Source organism: Solea solea, chromosome 20 (genome assembly GCF_958295425.1).
Source record: "Solea solea chromosome 20, fSolSol10.1, whole genome shotgun sequence".
Lineage (NCBI taxonomy): Eukaryota > Metazoa > Chordata > Actinopteri > Pleuronectiformes > Soleidae > Solea > Solea solea.
Genome location: NC_081153.1, coordinates 4,465,971 through 4,491,127, shown reverse-complemented (window position 1 = coordinate 4,491,127; position 25,157 = coordinate 4,465,971). Strand labels below are relative to the sequence as shown.

Here is a 25,157-nt window from a genome sequence, read left to right as displayed (position 1 = left end):
AATGATTAACGATACTAGAAATGTGACGTCAACAGAGGAGTCTGGTGTATTTAGTGACAGCACTGCTGAAAGCAAACAATCATAAAGTGATTCTAATGATTCAGTACATCAAAAAAACTGTATATAAAGTGACGTCACGACAGTTTCGTACACGCTGTACTTTTACTTTCCACAGAAATTAGACCCGAGCTTATTCTCCTGCATGGTTCCCGCTGCTGAAGTCAGACAATGTCGTGTGGAAAACAGGCGTCAACTGTCGTCTTTCACCCTCACGTCTGTGCATCACGTGTGCACACAGCTGGTGACAGAGACTGCAGGGGGCGCTGCATTCACATCCGTTTATTTGTAATAGATCTCTATCATATACAGTACATACAGGACAAAATATGCTCAAGACAGATTTTATGGCACATCCATTTTTCACGTTTTTGTTTGTTGTACATTTTGCAGTCGCTGGTATTGCTGTGAGGCTACAGTGAAGTGACCGTTTATTATCATTATCATTATTATTATTATTATTATATTAGGATGATATCGAGGTGGTTTTGACCTCAGTGGGTTTTTTTTAAATAGAAGAATGCTACAGCAAAAAACACATGCACTGTCAGGTAATATATGCCACGAGGGTCGGGTCACACATCCAGTTACACAGACTGATACTTTGAAACGGGGCAATGGAGTTATAATCTGTGTGGTTTTCTCGGCTACAACTGTGGCTACCGTGATTCTGGAGGAGGAAAAGCTACGGGATAAACACGGTTTAGTTTCACCCAGAAAACGACTGTTGTTCATGTTCATTTAAAGAGCTGCCATTTATACTTATATATGTGTGTGTGTCGGCGGGGGATTTAAACTCTGGGCTCAACGCAAACCTTGAATATCCAGTAGTGAGTGAGGAGTTAAATGTGGTGTTCAGTTAAGATTCTAGTTGGTTTTTCAGGGTTTCTACTGCGATACAACTTCACCGTCAAATACTACAGGGACAGAGAACTACTGCAGGAGGTTATTCACAATATCTACAAACTCTTGTGAATGTGAGCGTTACGTTCCAGAGAGAGAGAGAGAGAGACAGAGAGAAAGAGAGAGAGAGGGAGAGAGAGAGAGCACGTTTTCTGAGATAGAAAAATAAAACAGGAATACGTTACAAAATACTGTGAGCCACCGTCGTTCTGTACGCTAAGTGCTGCCGTCCGTCTGTCCGTCGTCATTATGTCCACTTGTGAATGAAAACACACTTAATTCTTTCAGTCGGGACGTTTTTTTTTTCTTTAAAAAAAAATAATAACAATAATAATAATAAAACAGCTGTCTCCAAAAAAATAATCTCACAAATTATGTATTTAAAAATAAAAGGAAAATCATCAGCGTTTAAAGTACACGAAATATGTAACATGATACTAAAACATCCTCATCCTTTATATCAGCTTATTGGGAGTGATGATGATGAAGGAGTGAACGTCCGTGTGTCCGTGCTGTATATATAAGCGCAGCAGTGTGTGAGCACCGACTGCTTTAGTGTCCGTCTCTTGTCTCAACACCGGCAGGTTCAAACGTCCTCCTCAGTGTCTCGTTTCATCGAGTTAAAGTGCTTCTTCACATACTTGGCGTGGCACCCGGTCTCCTCCACAGAGACTTTCTCTGTGTCTCTAAAATGTGCAAGGTTTGCATTTTGTCTCCCAGTCGTCCACCGTCAAGTGTTGAACAAAAAGGAAACTGCGATAAATGTATAAATAACGTGAGCCAAGGCTGATATAACAAAAACAAAGGCAGGACGGAGGTGGAGGAGGTGGAGTAGTGTGGAGGAGTGTGGAGGAGTGTGGAGGAGTGTGGAGGTGCAGCAGCTGTGCTCTAGATGACCTGGCAGCAGCTGTGCGGGGTGGGGGTGCAGAGCAGACCCTCCTTGGGACTCCGGTGGATGTTGACGGACAGAGTCTTGTCGCTCAGCGGCATCTGCATCAGGCGGTTCTTCATGTTCCTGTGGTTCTCGCGGGCCAGGTCCAGCTCCCCCAGCCTCAGCGAGCCCGAGCAGGGGCCGTCCAGCAGCGGGTCGACCAGGACGTCGCCCAGCGGCGGCTGCTGGTAGAGGTTCCCCCGGGGGGAGGGTCCGCCCAGGAGCGAGACCTTGTCCAGGCTCCCGGTGGAGCCGCCCATGCACATCCTCCACATGGGACGGTCCTGGTTGTCTACCCCGACATTTACACCGCCATTGCCACCGACACCGACGCCGACGCCTCCTCCTCCTCCTCCTCCGCCTCCTCCCCCCGTCAAGTTATGGAACTGAGAGCTCAGGCACAGGCTCATGAGCTTCAGGCTCTCCACCAGACCACTTGGGGCTTTGGCTGTGCCTTTGCCTTGGCCTGAACCTGATCCAGGACTGGCAGCGTTAGAGGGACTTCCCTCCCCTGCCCCCCGTTTCTCTCTACCCCCTTTCCTCCCTCCTCTCTCCTCCCTTTTCCCAGCCACAGATGCTTTGTCCACTTTGCGGTGACTCTCCGTGTCGTCATCGCTCGTCTCCGAGCTCGGGGTGAAAGTAGCCACCGGTGCCTTGACGGCGCTCGGTGAAGGTGCGAGTGATGAAGACGAGGATATCTGAGAGTTCAGACTGAGGCTGAGGCTGGGTTTGGGCCGACCGAGTCCGTGCAGCTTACTTCCCTCGTCCTCCTCGTCCTCGTCCTCCTCTTTAATCTCCTCGTGTATCTGGTTCAGGACTGGAGCGCTCATACGAGAAGACAGCCGGTTACCGGAGGACGAGGTTTTGCTCCGAAGCACCACCTGCGGCAGAGCGGAGGAGAATTTGTCTTCCTCCCCGTCCTCCTCCTCATCCTCTTCCACACTGAAGAGACTGGGACTGCGTGTTTTACCAGAGCCCCCTGAGATCAGAGAGCCCAGTCTGTTAGGGTTGGAGTGGGGCTTTGGCAGAGGCCGCAGCCCCCTCTCTTGGCTGGATGATTTAGTGCGGCTCTCCTGCCGCTGGCTGATGTCCAGCAGAGCTGTTTTGGGCCTGGGGCCTTTGTGGAGGCTCTCGGCACTACGGGCAGGGGACTGTGGCCCCCCCGGGTGGGACATGGAAGGACCCCCCAAACCGTCATTGACATCCTGGTGAACGTCCACTCTCGTGGGCCAGGACTGTCTGTTCAGTTTGAAACACAAAGAGAGAACGACTTAGCTCAACTTGCTTTAACATTAGACATTAACTCTTTTTTAGCTTCCCTTCACTGGGGCCATGATTCATTTAGAACCAATTTGAACATAATCTGTGTGGTTGTATGAGGGATTGACACCAAAATCCACAGAGAAAATCAGCGTATTTTAGCACACAGAGATACAGGAAGTGCTGCTCGACTGCTGCCTCCGACAGGAAGTGAATGTCTCTACAGATAAAGATCAACGAAGGATCTTAAAAAACACCAAAATAACACATTTGAATGTGCCGGTGGCAGCAGTGGATTAACAACTCCTGTGGATTAACAACTCCTGTGGATTAACAACTCCTGTGGATTGACAACTCCTGTGAGGTTTGGTGCAGGGAGAGTGAGCGGTTTAAGAAAAAGCAACACAAACAGACTTAAGCAGTATTATTATTATTACAGTGAGTCAGTTCAAAAACCTGCAACTAACCCAGGGTTGTTTTTTAGCTGTATTTCATTGTGTATTGTTTACACGTGTCTTTTATTTACTCGGCCTTTTTATTTATTTTTCCTGTACAGCACTTCGGTCCACTGTGGTTGTTCTTTACAAATGAAGTTTTGGGAGCTCTTTAACATTTCAAAAGAGACATTTATACGACACACGTCACGTTTATTTATATACACGTCAAAAGAAATAATGTTATATTCATTCAAAACTTCACTTCTATCTAAATAAAAAAATGTGTCCTTTTTTAAGTGAGATCTGATTGATCCAATCAGATCTCTCTGTATTGATGTACTCACATCCTCTTCAATGTTTCTGTTTTCATTTTTATAGAAAATGACGGTGGAGCAACTTCTTAGTCAGGGCTTTTTTCCCTCCAATAAGTAATATTTTCATGAAGTATTTGTCAACCTAAGTCTTAATAATCTGGGTTACAGTACCCTCATATACACTGAGTGGATTTTAAGACTTTAATCATAACTTTCAAAGCCCACAAGTTCATCACTGATCTTCATAACAGTATAGATTACAGTATGTAGAGTACATACTTAAAAAACACTGCTAATGATAATAATAATAATGATAATGTAGCTTCTGAAAAAGTAACCCTGGAGGTTGGAGGTAGTGCTGAGTTTGAGCTTTGAATCATACGAGCCACGACTGCGGCGTAACGTAAGCTGCTGGGTCTGGGTCTAAGGAAGTGTGAGCAACCTAATCTTTTTACATACTCGCCTATGAAAAGCTGTTCTTAATGTAGATCCACATGCAGGCAGTGTGGCCCAGGTCTAAGTGAGTTTATTATCAGAAAGGCTTTTCCTCTACATGGTCCCGGAGCAACACGACTCGCCTCAGCGCGGCACGGCACGGCACAGAGAGTGTCGTCACTGGAAGAGTCATGAGCGTGACGTCCGACACAACCAAACCGAACAATGTCAAAGTGTAGATCCGTTAAAAAGACTTAAAAATCCCTTAAAACGTGCGTTAATCTCCAACAGGCGAGGCGAGGCAAGGCAAGGCGGGACCATGTAGTGAAAAGGCGGCATAAGAGTGAGCATGATGGGAACAACCCCGCCTCTGTTGTCTTTACAAACATCGGCCCATGATTTAGGAAGCGCACGATGACAGTAAATGTCTTCACAAAGACAGGAGTACAAATCTTAGGTGTGTGTGTGTGTGTGTGTGTGTGTGTGTGTACCTGAACTGGGCCTTGCTGGGGCTGGGTGATCGCGTCTGGCTGTGTAGCTCCTTCTCTTGCCGGTCCCTCAGCATCCTCTCAGCCAGCAGAAAGTAAGTCGCTGTGATGTGGTTGTACTGATTTGACTCCAGAGCCCTTCAAAGAGAGAGAGAGAGGGAGGGAGGGAGAGGGAGAGAGAGAGAGAGAGAGAGAGAGAGAGAGAGAGAGAGAGAGAGAGAAATCAACACACACACACACACTTGAGTACACACACTTGAAAGATACCAAAAAAAGAGATCAGAACCAAATCCAGACTGTGAGTTAAAGAGGAAGTGACAGGCGGGAGATTTAATTTTGCACGGTGAAAACTCAGGATAGATTTTCAGCTCATAGTTAATAGCAATTAAACTGCTGATGACTTTCAATTAAGCTCCAGTTCGGCTGCTGAACTGTGACGAATACTTTGGGGAAGCGGGGAAAGAAAAAAAGCTTCACTCGGGGGCACAGACACATACTCAGTGATGGTGTCTCTGTCTGCGATGGCACCCAGCACCATGCGCTGAATGATGGAGCCGTGCTCCTCCTCCGACAGGCTGCGGTGCGACACCAGAGGAGTGGACAGCTTGGTGGCCGGGGAGGGGTCGACGCCTTGGAGCCACTCGTGGGCCTGGATCTGCTCGAGCGTCGCTCGTCTCGTGGGGTCCCTCTGCAGCATATGGCCTATGAGACTGGAGGGAGACGGGGGAGACACGGGGAGACTTTTGTTATCGTCCAAAATGTGGAAACACCATGACTGTACGACATACGACCAGCAGCTTTGATTTAGATAAACTGAGGAAACAGAAGAACAGTGTGAAGGACTTAGTCGTATCTCACTCCAGTGGCTGCTGCTGCCTCACTTTGGAACCTGCTGTTTGCTTTTAAAGCCACAAGGGCGTCGCTATCAACTTTTACTTGATGTCCCGGATTAAATGTCATCTCATTATGTCTTTTTAATACTTTTACTCTTTTGTTTTACTCGTGCTACATTTATAATTGTTGATGTTCAGAGAGGCGGGTGGAGCCAGACCACTCAGACACATTCATATACAATCTAAATCAATTCTAAAAACACACAGGGAGTCATTGAAGAGTGGAAAGTACGGGCGAGATGAGCTCTCGAGCCCGAGCAGCAGCACTCTGGACACGCCGAACAACATAGAGACCGTTACAGTAATCCAGCAGAGTTGTGATAAAAAGCATGGGTTACTTTTTCAAGATCCTGCCGCGTCAGGACAGGTCCTCTCAGGCCCTAAGGTCGGCTGACCTCCTGACCTTGGATGTCCCTAAGACCCTAAGACCCGGACTGTCAGGCTTCTTCTCTTCCTGTTTTTAAATCTGTCTTAAAGACACATTTGTCTTCATTAGCTTTTACCATAATGTGAGTTGAACTTTTAATTCGTGTTGTTTTACTAATTTTGTGGGTGTTTTTCATGTTTGTGATGTTTTTTTTGCATGTACAGATTTTAGACTGTACAGCACTTTGGTGCAACTCTGTGGTTTTAAATGTGCTTTATACATAAAGCTGGATTGGATAATTTTTGATGTTATGTAAATCACTTTGGGGACATTGTGGGTGTTGTAAAGGGCTATAAAAACACACATTTATTGATTAATTGATTGATTTAGGTGTAAAGCTGAATATTGCAAATGACTTAATCCCTTTTGCTTCACGCTACCTATCCAAGTATTGCATGTGAGAAAGCACAACGACCTTCAGATACCAATCAGAGTGGATTGCTGCATGCCCCGGTACTAAAATAACAAAATGATATAATGGCATCCAAAGCTACAGTCGATTAAAAATGTATACAAGGGTTTTTGCAGCGCTCTGCTCAGCGCTGGGTTAAAAATAGAGGGCCCCGTTTCCAAAGGGCGCATTAGACGCACTTAACACAGGGCTGCATCCACGATGAGATCGAGGAGAGGCTTCACTCTTTACACGTCTACGGACATGAAATATGCAGCACCTGCAGAGTTAGTGCTCTGTCCATCCACACAGGGATTTGTGTGCGTGTGTGCGTGTGTGTGTGTTACTCACTCTCTGCACGCGGTGGAGATGTGTGGAGGCACCGTGTATTTACAGTCCATGATCATGGTGAGCGTCTCGCTGTCGTTGGCCTCCTGGAACGGCGGCTGACCACAGACCAGCATGAACAGGATCACCCCCAGACTCCATATATCTACACACAGAGACACAGAAAGAGCACGTTTACAGCGACCGAACTAAACACTCGACACATTTGTCTAACTGCGCGCTGTCCATACGTTCATACACAAACGTGTCACGTGGTGTCAGGAAAGTAGGTTAACGTGTTCATCCCACAAAGCTCTCAAATGTTCATTTGTTCTCTTGGTCCATTGAACTATTTATAAATAGCAAGGGTTTGCTCGGAGCTCCCACCCCCGCTCTGGACAGCAGCAATGGTCCACTGACACACATCCTGAACTGACGACGAGCACAGACGCCGCGCTGTCACTGCGCTGCACCACCAACGTTAGTCAGCAGCTCAGCGTTAGTTTGTGGGAAAGTGTTGCAGCAGGTTAAACTCTTGAGTCCTTGAGTAGCAGCAAAGGTCAGCTTCACAAATGTATTGTTTACGCCACAGCTGCCCTAAATTAACAGCACTGGTAATCAAAAACAATTTTTTATGTTTCTGTTATGGTAAATACACCGGTATGTAGAAGCTCTTTAACCAAAATGATATTTTTAATGCTTAAATATAATAATATAAGTTTCCATGGAAAGTTCCTGGACATTTTTTTGGGAAATTTCCACAACTTTATCATTCAAAATAACTCTACTTACAATTAAAAAAATGTTTATTTGTATCCTTTTGTAACCATGGCTGCTTATGACAAAACAAAACGTTTGTATTTATGTTGTATACGACTCTTTAAATTACCCCAAATTCCCAGTTAATTCCAATAAATTCCCTAAATTCACGTAATTCCTGTGTGAAAGTTTCCCATTTGGAATATTTGCAAAACTCCCAAACGTAAGTTTCCATGGAAAGTTTCTGGACATTTTCTGAAAATGTTCCACCCCCTTTGCAACTAAATCTTTTCTTAAAAAAACAAAATGTTTATATTTATGTTGGTATACGACCCAAATTCCCAGTTCATTCACATAAATTCCCAAAATAATTCCTGTGGAAAGTAATATTTCCAAAATTTCCAAACTTAAGTTTCCATGGAAAGTTTCTGTCCATATACTGGAAATTGTCCACCTCTTGGCAACCTTAATCCTCTATAAAATAATGAATCATTCATAAAGTTCTCATTCTAAATGAGCCCAAATTCCCAGTGCATTCTCATTAATTCCCAAAATTCCTGTGGAAAGTTTCCAATTTGGAATATTTCCAAAATTCATTAACTTAAGTTTCCATAGAAAGCCATTTTCTGCCCCCTTTGCAAACCCTAATCCTCTATAAAAGCAGGACACTCCTGATGATGCACTTCATATTTCAACAACATCTCTGGACTTTGCCAGGAAAGCGTTTGCTGTGGGCGGCGAGTATTTATTGCTCTGTGAAGCAGCGTTTTCTGAACTGCTGAGGGAAAAAAAAGGGTGCAAACACACCGCCACACTGCCCTCCACCATCCACCATCCACCATCGTACCCGTGGCCAATGTATCCTAGCAACCAGGACCCTGCTCCCTCATTATGTGCGTCAGCAGTAGCCAACCAAACTTCCTTCCCGGATAACTTTATTTATACACCAAATAGATGACACACACGTGTGGATATATAACAACATTCATGTCGCTGCATGTCAGCATCCCATGTGCAAATGACGCCAGCTCCTCCTGACAGCGTCGACAGCTGTGAGTGTAAACATTCGCTGCCCCGCGTCGCTTTTTTCGCCACCAATTTATTCTCCGAGAGAAGCAACAACCACTCCCTTGTGTCTTGGCACCGTAACCTCGAAGGCTGAGCAGGACACATCCTGTCCCTGCTGATCATTAGGCCACATAAAAAGGAAAATCTCACTTGTGCACATTGTTCATTATGAGCAGATATGTTCTGAATTATGCACCCATGAGCCCAGGATATGTTCTTTATAATTGCCATTAGGTAAGTGTTCTATTTTCTTTGCAGCTTGAGCTTGAAGAGAGAGCATAAATCTATATTTAACCAATAGTTTACTGGAAACAAACCCACACTGCACAGCATCAAAGATATGAAAACAAAAAAGGAGCCAGGCATCTTTTTGTAGCTTTTATTAGTCCATCATCTGCTCCCACTAATCCTCCAACATATCTGCACTCATTTTCTGCTTATATCACTCACTTATGTGTTTATATACTTTTGCATTTTATTAAATTACTGTTTACCCTTTAACCTTTCTAATCGTCTTTGTGATGCGTCGCAGTACAAACCTGCAATAATCAATGAATTCATTGACAAATAATCTGCTACAGTAAATCGCCAGCTGTTCTCTGTTTCGAGTTCTTTAATTCCATCTTCTTAAATGTGAATATTTACTGGTTTGTTTTGTTCTTCCTGGACGGGGAAACTGAATATATTTGGTTTGTGGATTCATATCTGTTTTCTGACATTTCTGAGTAAATAATTGACAGATTCATTAAGAATTGAAAGAATTACTAGTTGTTAGTTGGAAGAATAGTCAACATGCCAGAATATATATGGTTTTTTATTGGATTTCTGCAATTTATAGGCAAATAATCAAGAAAATAAATGATAGATTTATTAGTCCTGATAAGGGTGAAGCACTCAATAACATGGACTATTAGTAGCTTTTTCTTTGTTTTCACACTTTACTTTGCCATATCCGCTTCTCCTCTTTATTTTTCCATCATGTCTCCTCTCAAATTATGTTCAGCACTTCCTCAAACAAACAACACGCCCTAATAAGGCCCGACTCTGCTCATGAGAGCCAAGGCGAAGGCAGCACTCAAAAAAATCTGCACCGTCACGTCAGCAGCCTCACACGCTGCCAGCAGGTACCTTGGCAGCGATGTAATCCCAGGCCAGTTTTACCTCAGACAGCATTTAACGCCGCCAGCAGTGTGACCTCCATTCACGGCGTTCGAAGTCAAATTGCAACCGCTGAGAGAACCGCACAGTGCTTACATCCCAGCTGGCTGGATAATCCCCACAATCAAAACATCATCATTTCAGCTGGATGAACAATAATGCACAGGTAGTGTGAAGACTCCACAGGGCCAAACACACACACACAAACTAACTCATGCAGAAAATATCCACAAACATCAGAGTTGTCATATGGGTCAAGTGCTCACACAAGACACAGCTCCAGATATTCACACAATCATTACAATAAAAAAAACCCCACATGCAGTCACATAAAGGGCCTGTTATTACTCTGTTCATCAGCTTGGCACAAAGGAGAGTGAGCGAAGGGAGGCAGAAGAAAACTGCAACTGCAAATGCACTCAGTCAGAAAAATAGAATGTCTCTCTCGCTCGCTCCTGCGTTACTCTGACGCACTGGCCTCTGGGTAGACAACTGCTTTTTATTTATTTGCTCTGTCTGTTTCCCTCTTCTCTCTCTCACGCTTATTTACCCCCCTTTTTTATTACCACAACAGGCACACAGGCTTCTATTTTAATTTCTCCTTCTCCTCCATTACATTTTAATTTAATATATAATATATAATCTGTGGCTCCGGAAGGACTCGGACCACCATGAATTGGAAAGACAGCGGAGCGGTGATGGAGGCGGAGGCTGCTCGCGTACTTGTGTGTGCTGCAAACACAGAAGCGGAGATAGAGCCACGGAAACCAATTTTAGTCTAATCTGATATCAGGTTTTTATTATAAACAGAAAGGCCATGCCGAGTCATAAAGACAAACTGGAGACAAAAAATCAAAGTGTGGGACTGTGAGTGTGTGGGTTATGTTATAGCCTCACTTCCCAACTTGAGTGTTGCACTAAGAACTTTGAGCTCTCCACCATTTATCGGGTGTCTAATAAAACTGCTCTTGTTGCCAAGTTGTCTGCAAGATCCATCCAAAGTGCTGTCGGTTATAGAGTGCTGTCAGAGTGTACGCAGAGATACCGGGAGGTCATGTTGGCAGAGAGTGTGGGTGAATGTGAAAGCATCAGTAAAACAGTGGAGGACAGCATGTACCATGTACTGCTGCACGGAATACACAGAGGACTGAGGACAGAGACACTGTCCCATTTCACTAAGCTGCAAAACCTACACTTTGATAAAGTAGCAGCAGAGATATAGCTCCCCACTCCCCCACGTGTAACCCAGAAATCACTTTTCTCCAGACTTACCTACTGCAGGAGCGTCATACTCGTCGCCCAGCAGTATTTCAGGAGCAGAGTAGGCCAGCGAGCCACAGGAGGTGTTGAGTGTTTTCCCGGGCTGAAACCGGTTGCTAAAGCCGAAGTCGGTGAGCTTGACAACACCCTGCTTCTCAAAAAACACCACGTTCTCTGGCTTCAGGTCCCTGTGTACCACATGGAGCCGGTGACAGTAGGAGATGGCGTGGACAATTTGGGCAAAGTAACACTTGGCAACCTGGAGAGACAGAGAGACAGATGCAATTCTGTATCACAACCATGCTCATTGGTGAAAGTACTGTTTTAGGTCAGAACTATGAGTGTGTTGTTTTTATACACAAAAACAACATACTCATAGTTCTGGGTACATCCTCATAACACCAAGTAATATATTAACCTTTTGGACTGTAGCAAGTGCTTCTTTTGATACTTGGGCCAAAGAAATAGGTCAGACTGGTGTTCGTCCACTCTGAAATAAGCTCTGAACCTCCTATATCAAGACAAAGGCCCCAAACCAGGTGGTGAAGGATGGGATTAACCGAGATATGGCAAGTTATGTTCAATGTACCAGACAGTAAAGCTAGGTGAGGGAATAGTACCAAAAAAATTGTAAATAGTGGTAAAAAAGCGGTATTTGTTCTACAGCAGTAAACAAAAAGTTTAACCCTACAAGCACAACTTAACAAAAATCACTTGTACATGAACCAGATCCAACAGATATTTAGGTCAAAAACTCAACTACATATTTATGCTGATGTTGCTCAATATGTGTTAAACATTTATCATTTCAACTTGAGTTCACAGCTTGTTTCGGCTGTCCACAATTCAGTTAATACAAGTTAAGAGCAGTGGCTAGCGGCCCGTAGCAGCTAGAAGCTAATGGCCCTGCTAACTGATAGCTAGCAAGTTAGCTTAAGAGTGACATGGTAAGACTGCTAACATTTCGTTTTGTAAGATATGATAAAACATGTTAATAAGTAACTTTAATATTAATTGTTAATAAGTAACTTTAATATTAATAATAATGTTTTTTTAAATTGAAAAGAAAAGCTATCTAAACCTAATCTAACTGCTTCTAATACACATATGAATGATGCTTATTCCTGTTTTAGAAGCAGTTAGCTTAAGTATAGATAGCTTTTTTCAATTTTAATCTTCATTCTTTTTATATTGTGCTGTCTTTATGTTATATAGTGCTGTCTTGATGTTATATTGTGCTGTCTTTATGTTATATTGTGCTGTCTTTATGTTATATAGTGCTGTCTTTATGTTATATAGTGCTGTCTTTATGTTATATAGTGCTGTCTTTGTTATATAGTGCTGTCTTTATGTTATATTGTGCTGTCTTTATGTTATATTGTGCTGTCTTTATGTTATATAGTGCTGTCTTTATGTTATATTGTGCTGTCTTTATGTTATATAGTGCTGTCTTTATGTTATATTGTGCTGTCTTTATGTTATATAGTGCTGTCTTGATGTTATATTGTGCTGTCTTTATGTTATATAGTGCTGTCTTTATGTTATATAGTGCTGTCTTGATGTTATATTGTGCTGTCTTTATGTTATATAGTGCTGTCTTTATGTTATATAGTGCTGTCTTTATGTTATATTGTGCTGTCTTTATATTATATAGTGCTGTCTTGATGTTATATTGTGCTGTCTTTATGTTATATAGTGCTGTCTTTATGTTATATTGTGCTGTCTTTATGTTATATAGTGCTGTCTTTATGTTATATTGTGCTGTCTTTATGTTATATTGTGCTGTCTTTATATTATATAGTGCTGTCTTGATGTTATATTGTGCTGTCTTTATGTTATATAGTGCTGTCTTTATGTTATATTGTGCTGTCTTTATGTTATATAGTGCTGTCTTTATGTTATATTGTGCTGTCTTTATGTTATATAGTGCTGTCTTTATGTTATATTGTGCTGTCTTTATGTTATATAGTGCTGTCTTTATGTTATATTGTGCTGTCTTTATGTTATATTATGCTGTCTTTATGTTATATTGTGCTGTCTAATGCACTAAATCACCACAGCAAATTGCTTGTATGTTTATGACTTAATTGGCAATAAAACTGTTTCTGATTCTGATTAAACTTCTCACCTAACACCAACCAAGAAAGGAAATAAATGTATAACATACAATTTAGATTTAAAAACAAACAAAAAAAACCAAACACCTGCCATTACCACTGCAAAGTTAAACAGTGTCCAGTAAACTTTCTTATCTTATTATATTACAGCGTTCAGTGTCAAATATTTGACTCTTGCTGAGTGAACTCCTTGAACTTTGAACTATCCAGGTTTACTACTTTGAACTCTGTCCACTTCCTTCATCACATTTACACAAATCATTCACCACTAAAAATAAAGAAACTTAAATCTGCTTCCTAGTTATTTTATCTTCGATGACTTATGTAGAGACGATGGACTTCACCTGTGAGTTGAACCACTGAATGTGAGCCGCCCCTGGTCCCACTCACCTCTTCACTGAGTCCTCCGTCGTGCTTCATGATGCAGTCGTACATGTCTCCTCCGTCTCCCAGCTCCAGAATGAGGTAGAGCTTAGTGGCCGTGTCAATGACCTCGTACAGACGCACTACGTTGGGGTGTTGCACCATTTTCATACACCGCACCTCCTGGAAAAGGTGACCCCGAGCCACTGGGTCCAGCTTCGTCTTATCTATCACCTTTACCGCAACCTGGAGGAGTGACAAAAAGAGACAGACAAAACTGATTGTGGACATCTTCTTCATCAAGAAACAGCTGTCACGTTGATACAGATAATAAAGGTAGTTAGACTAAGTTGGAAACAAAGAAAAGATGTTCATGAGATGATATCATATTCCTAAAGGTCAAATGAATCCACTCAACCCTCACAGATGTTACTACAAAGGGTTATGAATCACCTCTCTCTGGTATGTGTCTCTAAGGGTGTAGCTGAAATGTGGCTGTAGACACCGGTTGATTATCACGAGGACATTCCATCAATGCCAATAAAACGTTGTACGTGCATGTGTAGACATGAACGACCGTGTACCTTTTCACCAGTGAATACATGTCGCGCCAGTTTCACCACGGCAAAATGGCCGCGGCCAAGAGTCTTGTCCAGGTCATACAGCCCAGCAATCTTCCCGTCATGATGACGTTTGAACCCCGCCATGGCTGCTAGTGAATGGGGGGAGGGAGGAGCTGCTTTCTGTTGCCTGCTGGTCCTCGGGTCAGTTCTCCATTTTCCTCTTGAGTGAACTGAAGTGAGGTGAGGTGAGGGTTTGTAGTAGTGGTTCAGTTGACTGCAGGCCCACTGTGGGTCTTCTTATGGTAGCTTTAAGGGTTTGAAGGTGAGTTCCAGTCTACTGTTGATCTGAGGGGAGAAAACAGGAAACCATTATTCACCAAAATATAACTCTGCAACAATTAACTGTCACTGCTGTGGAAAACAATCCTGCTAAATCCTGAGTCTTGAGACTGTCTAATGACCTCCTGTCCTAAAAACTACATTCCCCTACTTTAATGTAGACAGTGAGCATAAATAAAGTATCAGGTGAGACTACCTTAGTGGCATATGGGGTAAAATTTAAGCATTTTACTTTGCTGACTGCACAATAACACATTTTAAATAATATGACACCAACAATTATCAATTAATACAGGTCACATAATTAAGGATTGATTTTTACTGGGGGGGACGATCAATATACCAGTGAACTTTTCTTATATAACTGTTGAAGAAAATCCAATTGTGATTATTATTGTTACTAAATAAATGCTCAGCTTTAAAAATATTAAGCTGATATTTTATCAGGCATGAATAATAAGTTTATGTGGATCAACATTTGGTCCGTGTTTTTGAACCCATTTGGTCAGAAATCAATTGGCAGACACATTTAATTGTATTAAAAAATGTTTTTAAATGTTTCATTGATAAACCATAGACATAAAAACACATGAAATGCTTAATTTCAACAACATCGTCAAACATGCCGACGATACCTTATTCTATTTGGGACAATGAATGGCTTTGGACTAAGAGATAATTTTTTTTACTTTTATAAACTACACATAACCTTAGGGTGAGTGTCGTGTTACATGTGCTGGCTCAGTGTCACTGATTCAAGGCAGACAAAACTACGATTTGTAAAAAATTCAAAAAACCCTTCCTTGCTTACATGAGCCTCTAATCCGTTCACCAGGAGCTACTGTCGTCTTACAGTGTTGTTTTTTTTTGGTTTTCACAGCTATGATTACGAAACATGGCCTCCAGGGGAGGCCTGGCATTCCTCTTTCAAGAATCAACATTCATTCCAAGAACGCGGAGACGACAAGAAAGAAAAAAAAACTGTCTAACATTCCTTTAAGGTGCTGCCTAGGTGTGTCCCATTCACCTGGATTCACAAAGACAACAGAAAACTAAATAAGTGTTGCCAGAGAACACACCTTCTTCCACAACAAGAAACAATGGGAAGGAAAATAAATATGGAAATGTCTCCAGCCCACGAGCAGTTTGTGGTTGTGTGTGAATAAAACTGCGAAAGCCGTTGGAGGTCTTTTGGGTTTTGATTATTCACAGAGAGTCGTTTCTGTCTTCTCTGACGTCTGTGTTCACCGATGTCTGCGCTGACGCCGGCAACATGTGGGTGTTGACAGGTTCAGAAAAACTGAAGCCATGAAAGAAGTCACACATAACCTGTGTGCACACACATTCCTGGACCTGGACACACACACACACACACGCACACACTCAGGGTGACAGAGCAGGTTAGGTGAGATCAAAGTGGGCTGTGGTGTAGTGATGAGCTGGTGTGTTCGCCTCAATCATATCAGGGTATTATCATGGAGTCAGCATTACAGGGCTGACCTGAACACACCTCTGCTGAGAATGTGGGCGATCAGCTGAAATCGCAGGTTGAGGAAAAATCGATTCAAATTAATTTATTTTAATCCTGAGGCTAAAGCTAAAGAACAAGTTGTTTTAAATCAAACTTTTAATTTGAAAACCACACAATTAGCTGCTATTTCACAGTTCTATGCTTCTAATCTAATACAATATGGCCAAAAATGTAATTGCAATAAAATAGTTGAAGACTTATTTTTTTTATTTTTTTTTATTAAATCAGCCGATATTAATAATTATCACCATAAACTATTAGATTATTAAAGATTAAGTTTCGCAACCACGTGAAAGTTAAGTTCACTTGGTTGAGTGAAGTTTTAAAATTCCTTATGGACAGAAAAAAACACCAGTGTAAGATTTAAAAGCATGTCGCTGTCGCAAAAGTATGTTTGCACATTGCATAAATAATGAGTTATTGCCCTGCCACAATAGAAATATTAGAAGCAATTCATATCTTTAAGTTAATAGTTGGTATTTTATGGGGCAGTGCTCCATTTTGTTCTAAATTTAACTGAAGCTCAACTTCCAGTTGCAATGACTATATGTCAGAAAAATCACACATTTGATATTTTACACAAATCGCTCAGCCCTACTCTAAGTCTTTATGACATGATATATACATAGATATATGTACACACAGCGTGCAGCGGAGTACATGTTGTACATACTTGGAATTTGGTTACATAAGGTGCAGTAGTGTACTGATTTACAAGCTTGTAGAGTAGAGTTGTGCGCACAGAAGCATACAGACACACATATGGGGGCAAGGGCCTGTTATAAACTCAGCCAGTCATATTATTTAAGATAAGAGCTGAGTGTAGTCAAGCCCACACTTCACAGGAAAATCAGTTTCCTGGTGCATTTCATTGAGACGCCCACACTTTGAAAGTTACCCAACCGAACCATTCATTGTTTTGTTGGGTGTAACATGAACTTATCTCTGGACAAAATAGTGATATGTTTTTTCTTTACCAACTTTAAGACTGACCTTATGACCCTGAAACCCATGTTGGGTATAATACTTTTTTGGTATCTACCAAACTTCAGGCAGGGTATCAAGCTTAAATAATTTTTGTTATCTGCCAAACTTTGGGGAGGGTATCAAGCTTAAATACTTCTGAGGTTATCTACTAAACTTCAGGCAGGGTATCAATCTTAAACAATTTGGTATCTGCCAAAGTTCGGGGAGGGTACCAAGCTTAAATACTTCTGAGGTTATCTACTAAACTTCAGGCAGGGTATCAAGCTTAAATACTTCTGAGGTTATCTACTAAACTTCAGGCAGGGTATCAATCTTAAACAATTTGGTATCTGCCAAAGTTCGGGGAGGGTACCAAGCTTAAATACTTCTGAGGTTATCTACTAAACTTCAGGCAGGGTATCAATCTTAAACAATTTGGTATCTGCCAAAGTTCGGGGAGGGTACCAAGCTTCAATACTTTTGAGGTAATCTACCTACGGTTCCCAGAACGTTCCCCCATAGAATGTTCTTGTGACGTTACTTTTGTCCCAACCTTTAGGGAACCTTTGAAGGACATTCTTTTGGTAACAGTAACATACGACAGCATTTGGTACAGCCATCCAGCTTCTACCGTTTTAACCTCCACGTTAGGGTTGTGAGGGAAACTGTGCTAATCTCAGCTGACATAGCGTGATAGGCGGGGTCACACTCCGGACAGTTGGCCAGTCCATCACAGGGCCACATGGAGACTAACAACCACCCTAATCTCACATTCACACCTATTATTACTACTATTATTATTACCTATAATTTAGAGTTTCCAATTTATCTAATCCACATATTGCATGCTTTTGGACTGTGGGAGGAAGCCGGAGAACCCGGAGAAAACCCACGCACACATGGGGAGAACATGCAAACTCCAATCTGAAATTCCAACTTCTGACTAAAACTGTAAGTTTAGGGTTAGGTATGGTTACATACCAGATCTTTAAAAGGTCATTGTCATTGTTGTGGAGCTCACACTTATCCTGGGACTCTTGCTTGATGCAGAGGCCCTGATAATGAACACAGCAAAGGTGCTACTGCCCATATGGGACCACCCCTCACCCCCCCTCACCGCCCCATGTCCTGTCAACATGCCTGCTGACTGCAAACACAACAACACAACAACACAGCAGCAGCAGCAGCACATACACATACACACACACGAGGTTTAAATGCGCCCAAAGGATGCGCATTCAAAGGTCCCTCACCGGAATCCAGCAGTCAGAACCAGGAGAACATGACCCACGGGCCCACGCACACCACCAGCCTGCCTGCATGCACGGACTACAACAGTCAGCCTGACTTACCGGAGAAGAATCTGAGTCAGCGCCTGGAACAACTGCGGGAGAGAAAGTGCGCGGCTCCGGGCGATGAGCTGCAGGCTTTCACCGACGCTGACGCTTGTGTTGCCGCTCAGTGAAGACAGACAGAGAGACAGACACACGGAGAGAGAGACAGACGGAAAGACAGAGGGACAGAGGGAAGGTTTACGCTGAGTCCCTGTGTGTGTGAATCTGTCACACTGTCAACACGACCAGCCTCTTTTTCGTTCACCCTCCCTCTTTCTCCTCCTGCGCTGTCGGTCGCGTCAAATGAGCGTCGCTAAACAGACGATGCCGGAAGTACACTTTCAAAATAAAAAAAGGAGCTGGAAAAAGGCTGAACGTAGCTGCTTCTAAAATTAAAATAGAATGGAATATTGACAGAATGTTATAATAATTTAATATGCAATAGCTTATGTCCTTTTGCTTTACTATATTTATCATACATTTGCAACCGGTTGTTGTAGTCGTTATTATTTAAATTCTTTACATTCTTTTCATTATTGTTACATACTTTACTGATATGTGAGGGGATATTCATGTTATGTTATGTTTCTTGACAGTGATTATGAGAAATCATATACATAGCATGTCCATAATTCAGAATTCAGTGAGTCATTATTATTGTTAATATTACGATTATCATTATTACTAGTAGTTGTTGTTGTATAGATAGCAATAGTATTAATTATATTTAAAGGATACACGGACAATTACAACGATTGTTATTATTAATTGATTACTAAATGTGTGGGGGGGTGGTTTCTTTCATTTTTCATCTTCTTAAAAGTGAATATTCTCTGGTTTCTTTCCTACACATAACAAACAAAAAATCAGTTTGGTAGGTGGACAAAACGTTTCAACATGTTCCGACACTTTTCAGACCAAAGTACGCAGTTCACAGACAGATTAAACGATTGTAAAAATAATCATTAGTTGCAGCTCCAACTACCACACAGAGATACATATACTGTACTTTGTTTTGTCTTTGCCTGTTCTCAAGGCAGTGAACGCATGAACCTTTTATTTTGAAGGGCCCATTTGCCCAGTTTCCGGTAAGGTCCGTGCTCAATGACAGCTCCCTCATCACTGCGCTTCAGCACCATTCATCTCTGACGTCTGAACTACGCTCAGAGAGGGAAAAGCGTGTTTATTGTTACAGGCCCCGCGATGAAAACACTGAACACACTTGACATGGTTTAGTCTCATCCTGGTCAAATGTGAAGGACAGGAGGACAGACAGACAGACAGACAGACAGACAGATGAACAATAGCTCACTATCATTCATCTGCTCTGTTTTTGCACTTCCTTTCATTAACAAAGGCACAGTCAGTTCATCCTGCACCAACAATCACTATCTTCAGGCTGTGTTTACATTAAATGTCCAATGTGTAAGAAATAGTGGCAGAAAATGGACGGGACAGCCATACCAGTAAGTACCAGATTTGTCATTTTGTCCTTTTGGGCTACTGTACAATCTCAAGAGCCTTCTACAGTATACAAGGCTTTTTTCTATGGCTATAAAAATCCAAATGATTTCTACTTTAAAGCCACGGTTCTCAAACTGTCGGTACATGTATCGCCAGTGGTACGTGAGCTTCCTCCGTTGGTACTTGGGAGGAGAATCAGAAATGCTGTTCTACTGCGAAAATCACGGAAGCAGTGTATCCCTCCTTCCGGGTATTGCTTCTCAAGATGACTTTGCTCTCTTATCTCCCATAAATTGGGCAAGACGATGTGGTGCGACTCGTGAACTTGTATCCTTTAGAAAGGATACAAGTTCTCCCATGAGTAGTCATAGTCTCGTAGTCGCAGTCGCGGGCGTTAATGGCACATCTCGCGCCATGCACACAAAGTATGTAACTAGGGTAAGAACCGGAAGTGTGAATACATTGCTCAGCAATTTACCGGAAATGGGAACCCCCGGAAGTATGATAAAGGCCTGTTAGTCACCTGATCTCGGGCCCCATCTTAATCCAAGTTCACTATATCAGTGTCTGAAGTACATGTGAGGAAGATATTTGGTAGTTGGCATAAAGTGTCTAGCGTGTGCACGGAAGCAGCCGCGCGTTTTTCACGTCTGTGTGAGATGAAATATTTAACGGACTCCCTCTTTATCAGATTTAATGTGAAACCCGTTTGGTCGGCGGTGACAGGATGAGCCTCCTTGTCGGCTCGACTGAACTGGGCTCTGCTCATAACACTTTTGTCACGTCCACCTGTTTCACAGTTGAGGACAATGATGGAAGACACCTCACCTGGTGGTGTTTGGTTATTATTCATCTCCCCGCATCAACACAACAAATGTTATCAGAAAACAGTGTTAACCCAGATTCAGTTGAGTCAGGGTTGGATCCACACTGTGGAGGCAGTGGTATGTGTCGTTTTAAACCATTTTAACTATACATATAGTCAATTTTCTATAAGGCACTGTGGACTTTCCTTTGTGTCCTTTAACAATAACAATACAGTCATGTGGCTCTTTTGTGCTCCTCTCCCAATATTAGCCAGGGCTGCCCTCTAGTGGCTGCATGAGAAAACGGTTCCCAGGACAACATGAAATGTGTATGTAGAGCTGTAGTGAAAACCCATATAACATTCAGTATATAAGATAACTTCCAGCACTTCCTGCAAATATCAATTAAATTAAGGATCACTACGCATAAAAATGCATTGTGCAAGCACTTTGACAAAAATACTATTTAATGTTAAACACACTGGTTTCTTTCCTTTTGGGAAAAAATAAAGAAACCAGTCATGAAGTGGACTGGTTTCTTAATTCTATATTCTTTATTTTCTCATTGTTCCTATGATGTATTTTGACTTAGAGTACCAGAAAAAATTATACTGTCCATGTGAAGCAAACTTCCAAAAAGCCAAAAAGAAGCCGCAATGGTAAAATCAGCCAATTCCAGTCTGCTGTGATGTATTCCAAATTCATTGTGTCACAACAAAGTGTTTGTGTTAATAACAAAAAATCAAGTATTTAGTTTTGAGGACATGGCGGCAGATGGAGAAAAGAGGAGAGGACACGGACGAACAATTGAACAGGACATTTATTTCGTGTAAACTGTTCACTTCTTTGCCGCCTCTTTCTGGAGCTTCTTCACCTCGTGCTTGATGATCTTGTTCCTCTGCAGAAACAATAACAAAGACATTCATTAGATACACTCACTTACAGGATGAAAAAGCTAAATCATTTGATTGTGGTGAATTTTCAATAATCATCCAAAGGGAGTTTTCTAAATAGATAATGTGAGAACTTTGAAAATGCTGACGAGCCTACCATCACACAGTAGTTTACTAGTGATTTATTTTGAAATGCCACAATGATTAAATGAGCATTTTTTATCCCAATTATGTTGTGTGTCATCATTGTTGTATATGAAATTAAATTTCACATGTGATCAGCATAAATAAGGCAAAGATTTGCAGCAACTGGAGATGGCAATTTTCAATTGTTATTTATCAATAATAAAATAAATGTAGTGCAGCAGCAAATGGATATACACATTTTCATTGACACTTACCATCTTCTTGGCCTTCATCACCTTGAAGCGGTCAAAGTCAGACATGTTGGCCCTCTGCAAAGATTAACATGGAGAAAAGAGTCATTTTATTGAACCCAAGTCAAATTCTGGACATATTGTCATATTTGCCGTTCAATAATAAAGATTCTTGCCAGATTCTGTAAAGTTGTATCATTATATTTTCATCTTTTTAGGACAGATCATTTAAGACAGTTTTATAATAAGCAACAACCTCTTCTACACATTTTCTTTGAGATGCATCTCATTATCCAGCCATCAATGCCTGACAACCTCAGCTTGGCAAATCACAGGGCTTGATCAAGCATTTGCTTATTAATTAACAAGTACAGAGGTAAACAACAACAACCGTTTGTTTTCCCTAACAGGAACAACCGGGGATCGAGCAGCTCAGTCAGTCACAACAGGCCGTCGATGTGTGAGCAATATTAATGTCACAAGAAAATCTTAACACTAATGCGATGATGACGATGGTGAGTTCAAAGTAGACCCTGCCTTTTTAAGATTTGACCTGTACTTGCTCCAAACTCCAAATTCAACAAGAGTGAAACTAATTTCCCCACAATAAATAACACTTTGTTAATCTAAAGTTCAAGACGAGCACAGATTAGCAGCAGAGTTTTAACACCACAGAGAGTTGATAATGACCATAAACACTCAACATTTTTATCTGATTCTAAAGCACAGTGTAGAATTTCAAACACCAGCTGTACATTATATATTTTTATTTTTTATAGTTAGAAAAAAAAAAACAAGAATCCTGTGAACACCACAGCTGCAACACAACACAAGTCAAACCCTTTTACTATTACCTAATATATCATAACTTACACAAGCAATTAGTATTAAATGGAGGGCTGCAACAATTTAATTACCACATTAATCACCAACTATTTGTATTTGTCTCTGGTTTCTTTGCTTCATATAATGAAGAAATTATTAAAACTGAATAACTTTGGTTTGTGGACTAGGACATTTCATATTTCAAGGTTTGGGAAACACCGAACAATTTTCTGACATTTCATAGACCAATCAATTCTAGATGAACTGTGAACTGCAGCCATAATCACATGTATAGATAATGACCAGGAGCTGAAACATTGAGGTTTACCTTCTTTCTTGCCTCGATCTTCTTGGCCCAGCTGCTCTGGTCCCACTTCTCGTTGACTTGGGCCTTTTCCCAGGCTCTCCTCACAAACTTCTGACGGGCACTGTAAAAGCAAAATGTACAGTTAAGTACTGACACTGAAGCCGTAAAGTAACTGAATGACTGTGCCACATCATACAATTCACAATAATACTAGTGTAACCTTTAATAAAGGAAGAAAATGCCACACCGCAAAGTACATGCAGCCCAACGTTGGCATACTTAACACGGGGTTCACAGCAAACAGAAATTGTTGGACTATTGCTGCCTTATTTGGCAAATGTATATGTCCACAGCAAAAAAGGGATTTCAAATAATGTGTGTGACCATCATAGACCAATCACTCACCTGTGTGGTACTTTGATGACGTAATCTGTGAGCTGCATGCACTTGAATGGCATAGATTGCCTCTTCACCCCTGTACAGGGACCATCAACAAGTGCCTGGGGGGTAAAAACACAACAAAACGTATTTATTTATTAACCAAACACAGAAAGGCTAATAACACTTATCTGTGAACCATCCATCCAAAGACTTACCCTATTCTGGTCGATGACATCGACGATGGCCACCAGCTTGCCTGCATGGGGTCCGAAAGAGAGGTAGGCAACACGGCCGATCTCGACGTAGCGTTTGAACACCTGAAACAAACAAGTCCACGTTAGGACTGTCGACTTTTGCTGTGTTTTAACATCTTAGTGTATTTTGGGTATCAAACCCAGACAAATGTGAAGATTCAGGAGGAGTATATCTGGAATGTCCCCTGTCATTAATGCTCCCAGTACAAAATCCATTACACCACTACTTACCCACATGGGCACTGTGAGAACACGGGGAGCATGTTTAAATACTCTGTTATAACATCTTGAATGATGATTTCAGGGGTATTATATCTTGATAGAAAAATGTCTCCTATCAAATAATGCTCCATGTACAAAATCACTGTGTATAACACCACTACTCACTGCATGGGTACTGCAAGAGTATTGGGAGCGTGTTTTGATACTATACTTATAATAATGGATTACAATTATCATGCGCAGACCCGCTTAACAACACATATCAATGGGTAGCAATATGAATCGAAACACCGGCTGCCAAGACAAGTGTGTACAAGCAGCTCAGTGACGGCGTAAGTTCAACCACAGCACTCGACGAGCTAACACTACTTAGCCTGCGTTTATACTAACAACATCACGAGACTGTATTACATTAAAAAACATGAATAATGTTCATATTCTTAAAGCGCGACATCGTTAAGTCAGTGTCGTAAAGACAGAACAAGAGGAACGGCTTCACTCCACCAGTATGCACTTCTTGGGCCCGCTCAGCCCGACAGACCACGTTGTAGTCCGGGCAGTAGCGGACATTTTAAAACCGCTGCGTTTCGACTTAAAACGTGTGTGATTGTATCAAACCCAGAATAAACATGTGTACGAGTGTGTTAGCAACGCACGCGATATGTATTATTCCAGTAAAACAACATATTTTATACACAATTCCGATTTGAAAACGTCCAAACCCTCATGGCGTACTCACCATGATGGCTGTCCAGGAGCAGAAAGAACGTTAGAACTTCCGCCTGCTGAACATACAGTTTCCGCTGACTCACTGCGCATGCGCATGGCTTCTTCATTCACGTGTTCAAACTTTGAAATTGGGATGGTTTCCGGGGACATTTATGTATTTTAATCAAAATGCAATGTTTTATGCATATATATATATATATATTTTTTTTTTTTTCAATTGTCACATTTATCATTTTAATTCTGCCTTTCTTTCACACCTGGAGTCAGATAACGTAGCAACATAGTAACAAAGTAATATTTACAGGTATATAATATATACACCGACAGCTATAGGCAAACCTTGTTTCTGCATGACTCTGGTTTCAATTTATTTATTTAATTTATTAATTAATTATAGATTGTGATATATTTCCAAAAAGAGATTAAGTGCTTTGGAAAATGTAATCAACAGAAATGTACATTATTAAATATTGATGCATATTCTCCCTTTCTCCCTAAGTATTGATGTCAAAGCAAAGACTGGATGTGTAATGAGATACTCATGCTGTTGGTGTTTTGCTGCATTTGTGAGCGACACA

General features: G+C 41.6%; 2 protein-coding genes across 2 annotated transcripts; both read right to left on the bottom strand.

Moving 5' to 3' along the window:
* Positions 1-324: 324 nt before the first annotated feature.
* On the bottom strand, positions 325-18,642 carry LOC131447759 (SNF-related serine/threonine-protein kinase-like). Its single transcript, XM_058619786.1, has 8 exons — positions 18,340-18,642; positions 14,173-14,496; positions 13,616-13,834; positions 11,121-11,367; positions 6,888-7,029; positions 5,323-5,535; positions 4,829-4,963; positions 325-3,130 (listed from the first exon to the last, which is right to left on the bottom strand). Exons 2-8 carry the CDS (start codon positions 14,293-14,295, stop codon positions 1,849-1,851), a joined length of 2,361 nt encoding a protein of 786 aa, XP_058475769.1. The 5' UTR covers positions 14,296-14,496; positions 18,340-18,642; the 3' UTR covers positions 325-1,848.
* A 2,751-nt stretch (positions 18,643-21,393) lies between these two features.
* Positions 21,394-24,658, bottom strand: rpl14 (ribosomal protein L14). The gene is made up of 6 exons (XM_058618518.1): positions 24,590-24,658; positions 23,590-23,691; positions 23,399-23,493; positions 23,015-23,114; positions 21,886-21,939; positions 21,394-21,489 (listed from the first exon to the last, which is right to left on the bottom strand). The coding sequence occupies exons 1-6, from the start codon at positions 24,590-24,592 to the stop codon at positions 21,430-21,432; spliced, it is 414 nt and encodes a 137-aa protein (XP_058474501.1). The 5' UTR covers positions 24,593-24,658; the 3' UTR covers positions 21,394-21,429.
* Positions 24,659-25,157: the final 499 nt, after the last annotated feature.

Coding starts and splice junctions, on each gene's coding strand:
- rpl14 (XM_058618518.1), bottom strand. Junction 23,494..23,589: donor ATGTCATCGACCAGAATAGG/GTAAGTCTTTGG, acceptor TTTACCCCCCAG/GCACTTGTTGATGGTCCCTG. Junction 21,940..23,014: donor AGATCGAGGCAAGAAAGAAG/GTAAACCTCAAT, acceptor TAATCTTTGCAG/AGGGCCAACATGTCTGACTT.
- LOC131447759 (XM_058619786.1), bottom strand. CDS start 14,295: ATGGCGGGGTTCAAACGTCATCATGACGGGAAGATTGCTGGGCTGTAT. Junction 13,835..14,172: donor ATGTATTCACTGGTGAAAAG/GTACACGGTCGT, acceptor TCACTCCTCCAG/GTTGCGGTAAAGGTGATAGA. Junction 5,536..6,887: donor ATCTCCACCGCGTGCAGAGA/GTGAGTAACACA, acceptor GTCTCCCTCCAG/TCTCATAGGCCATATGCTGC.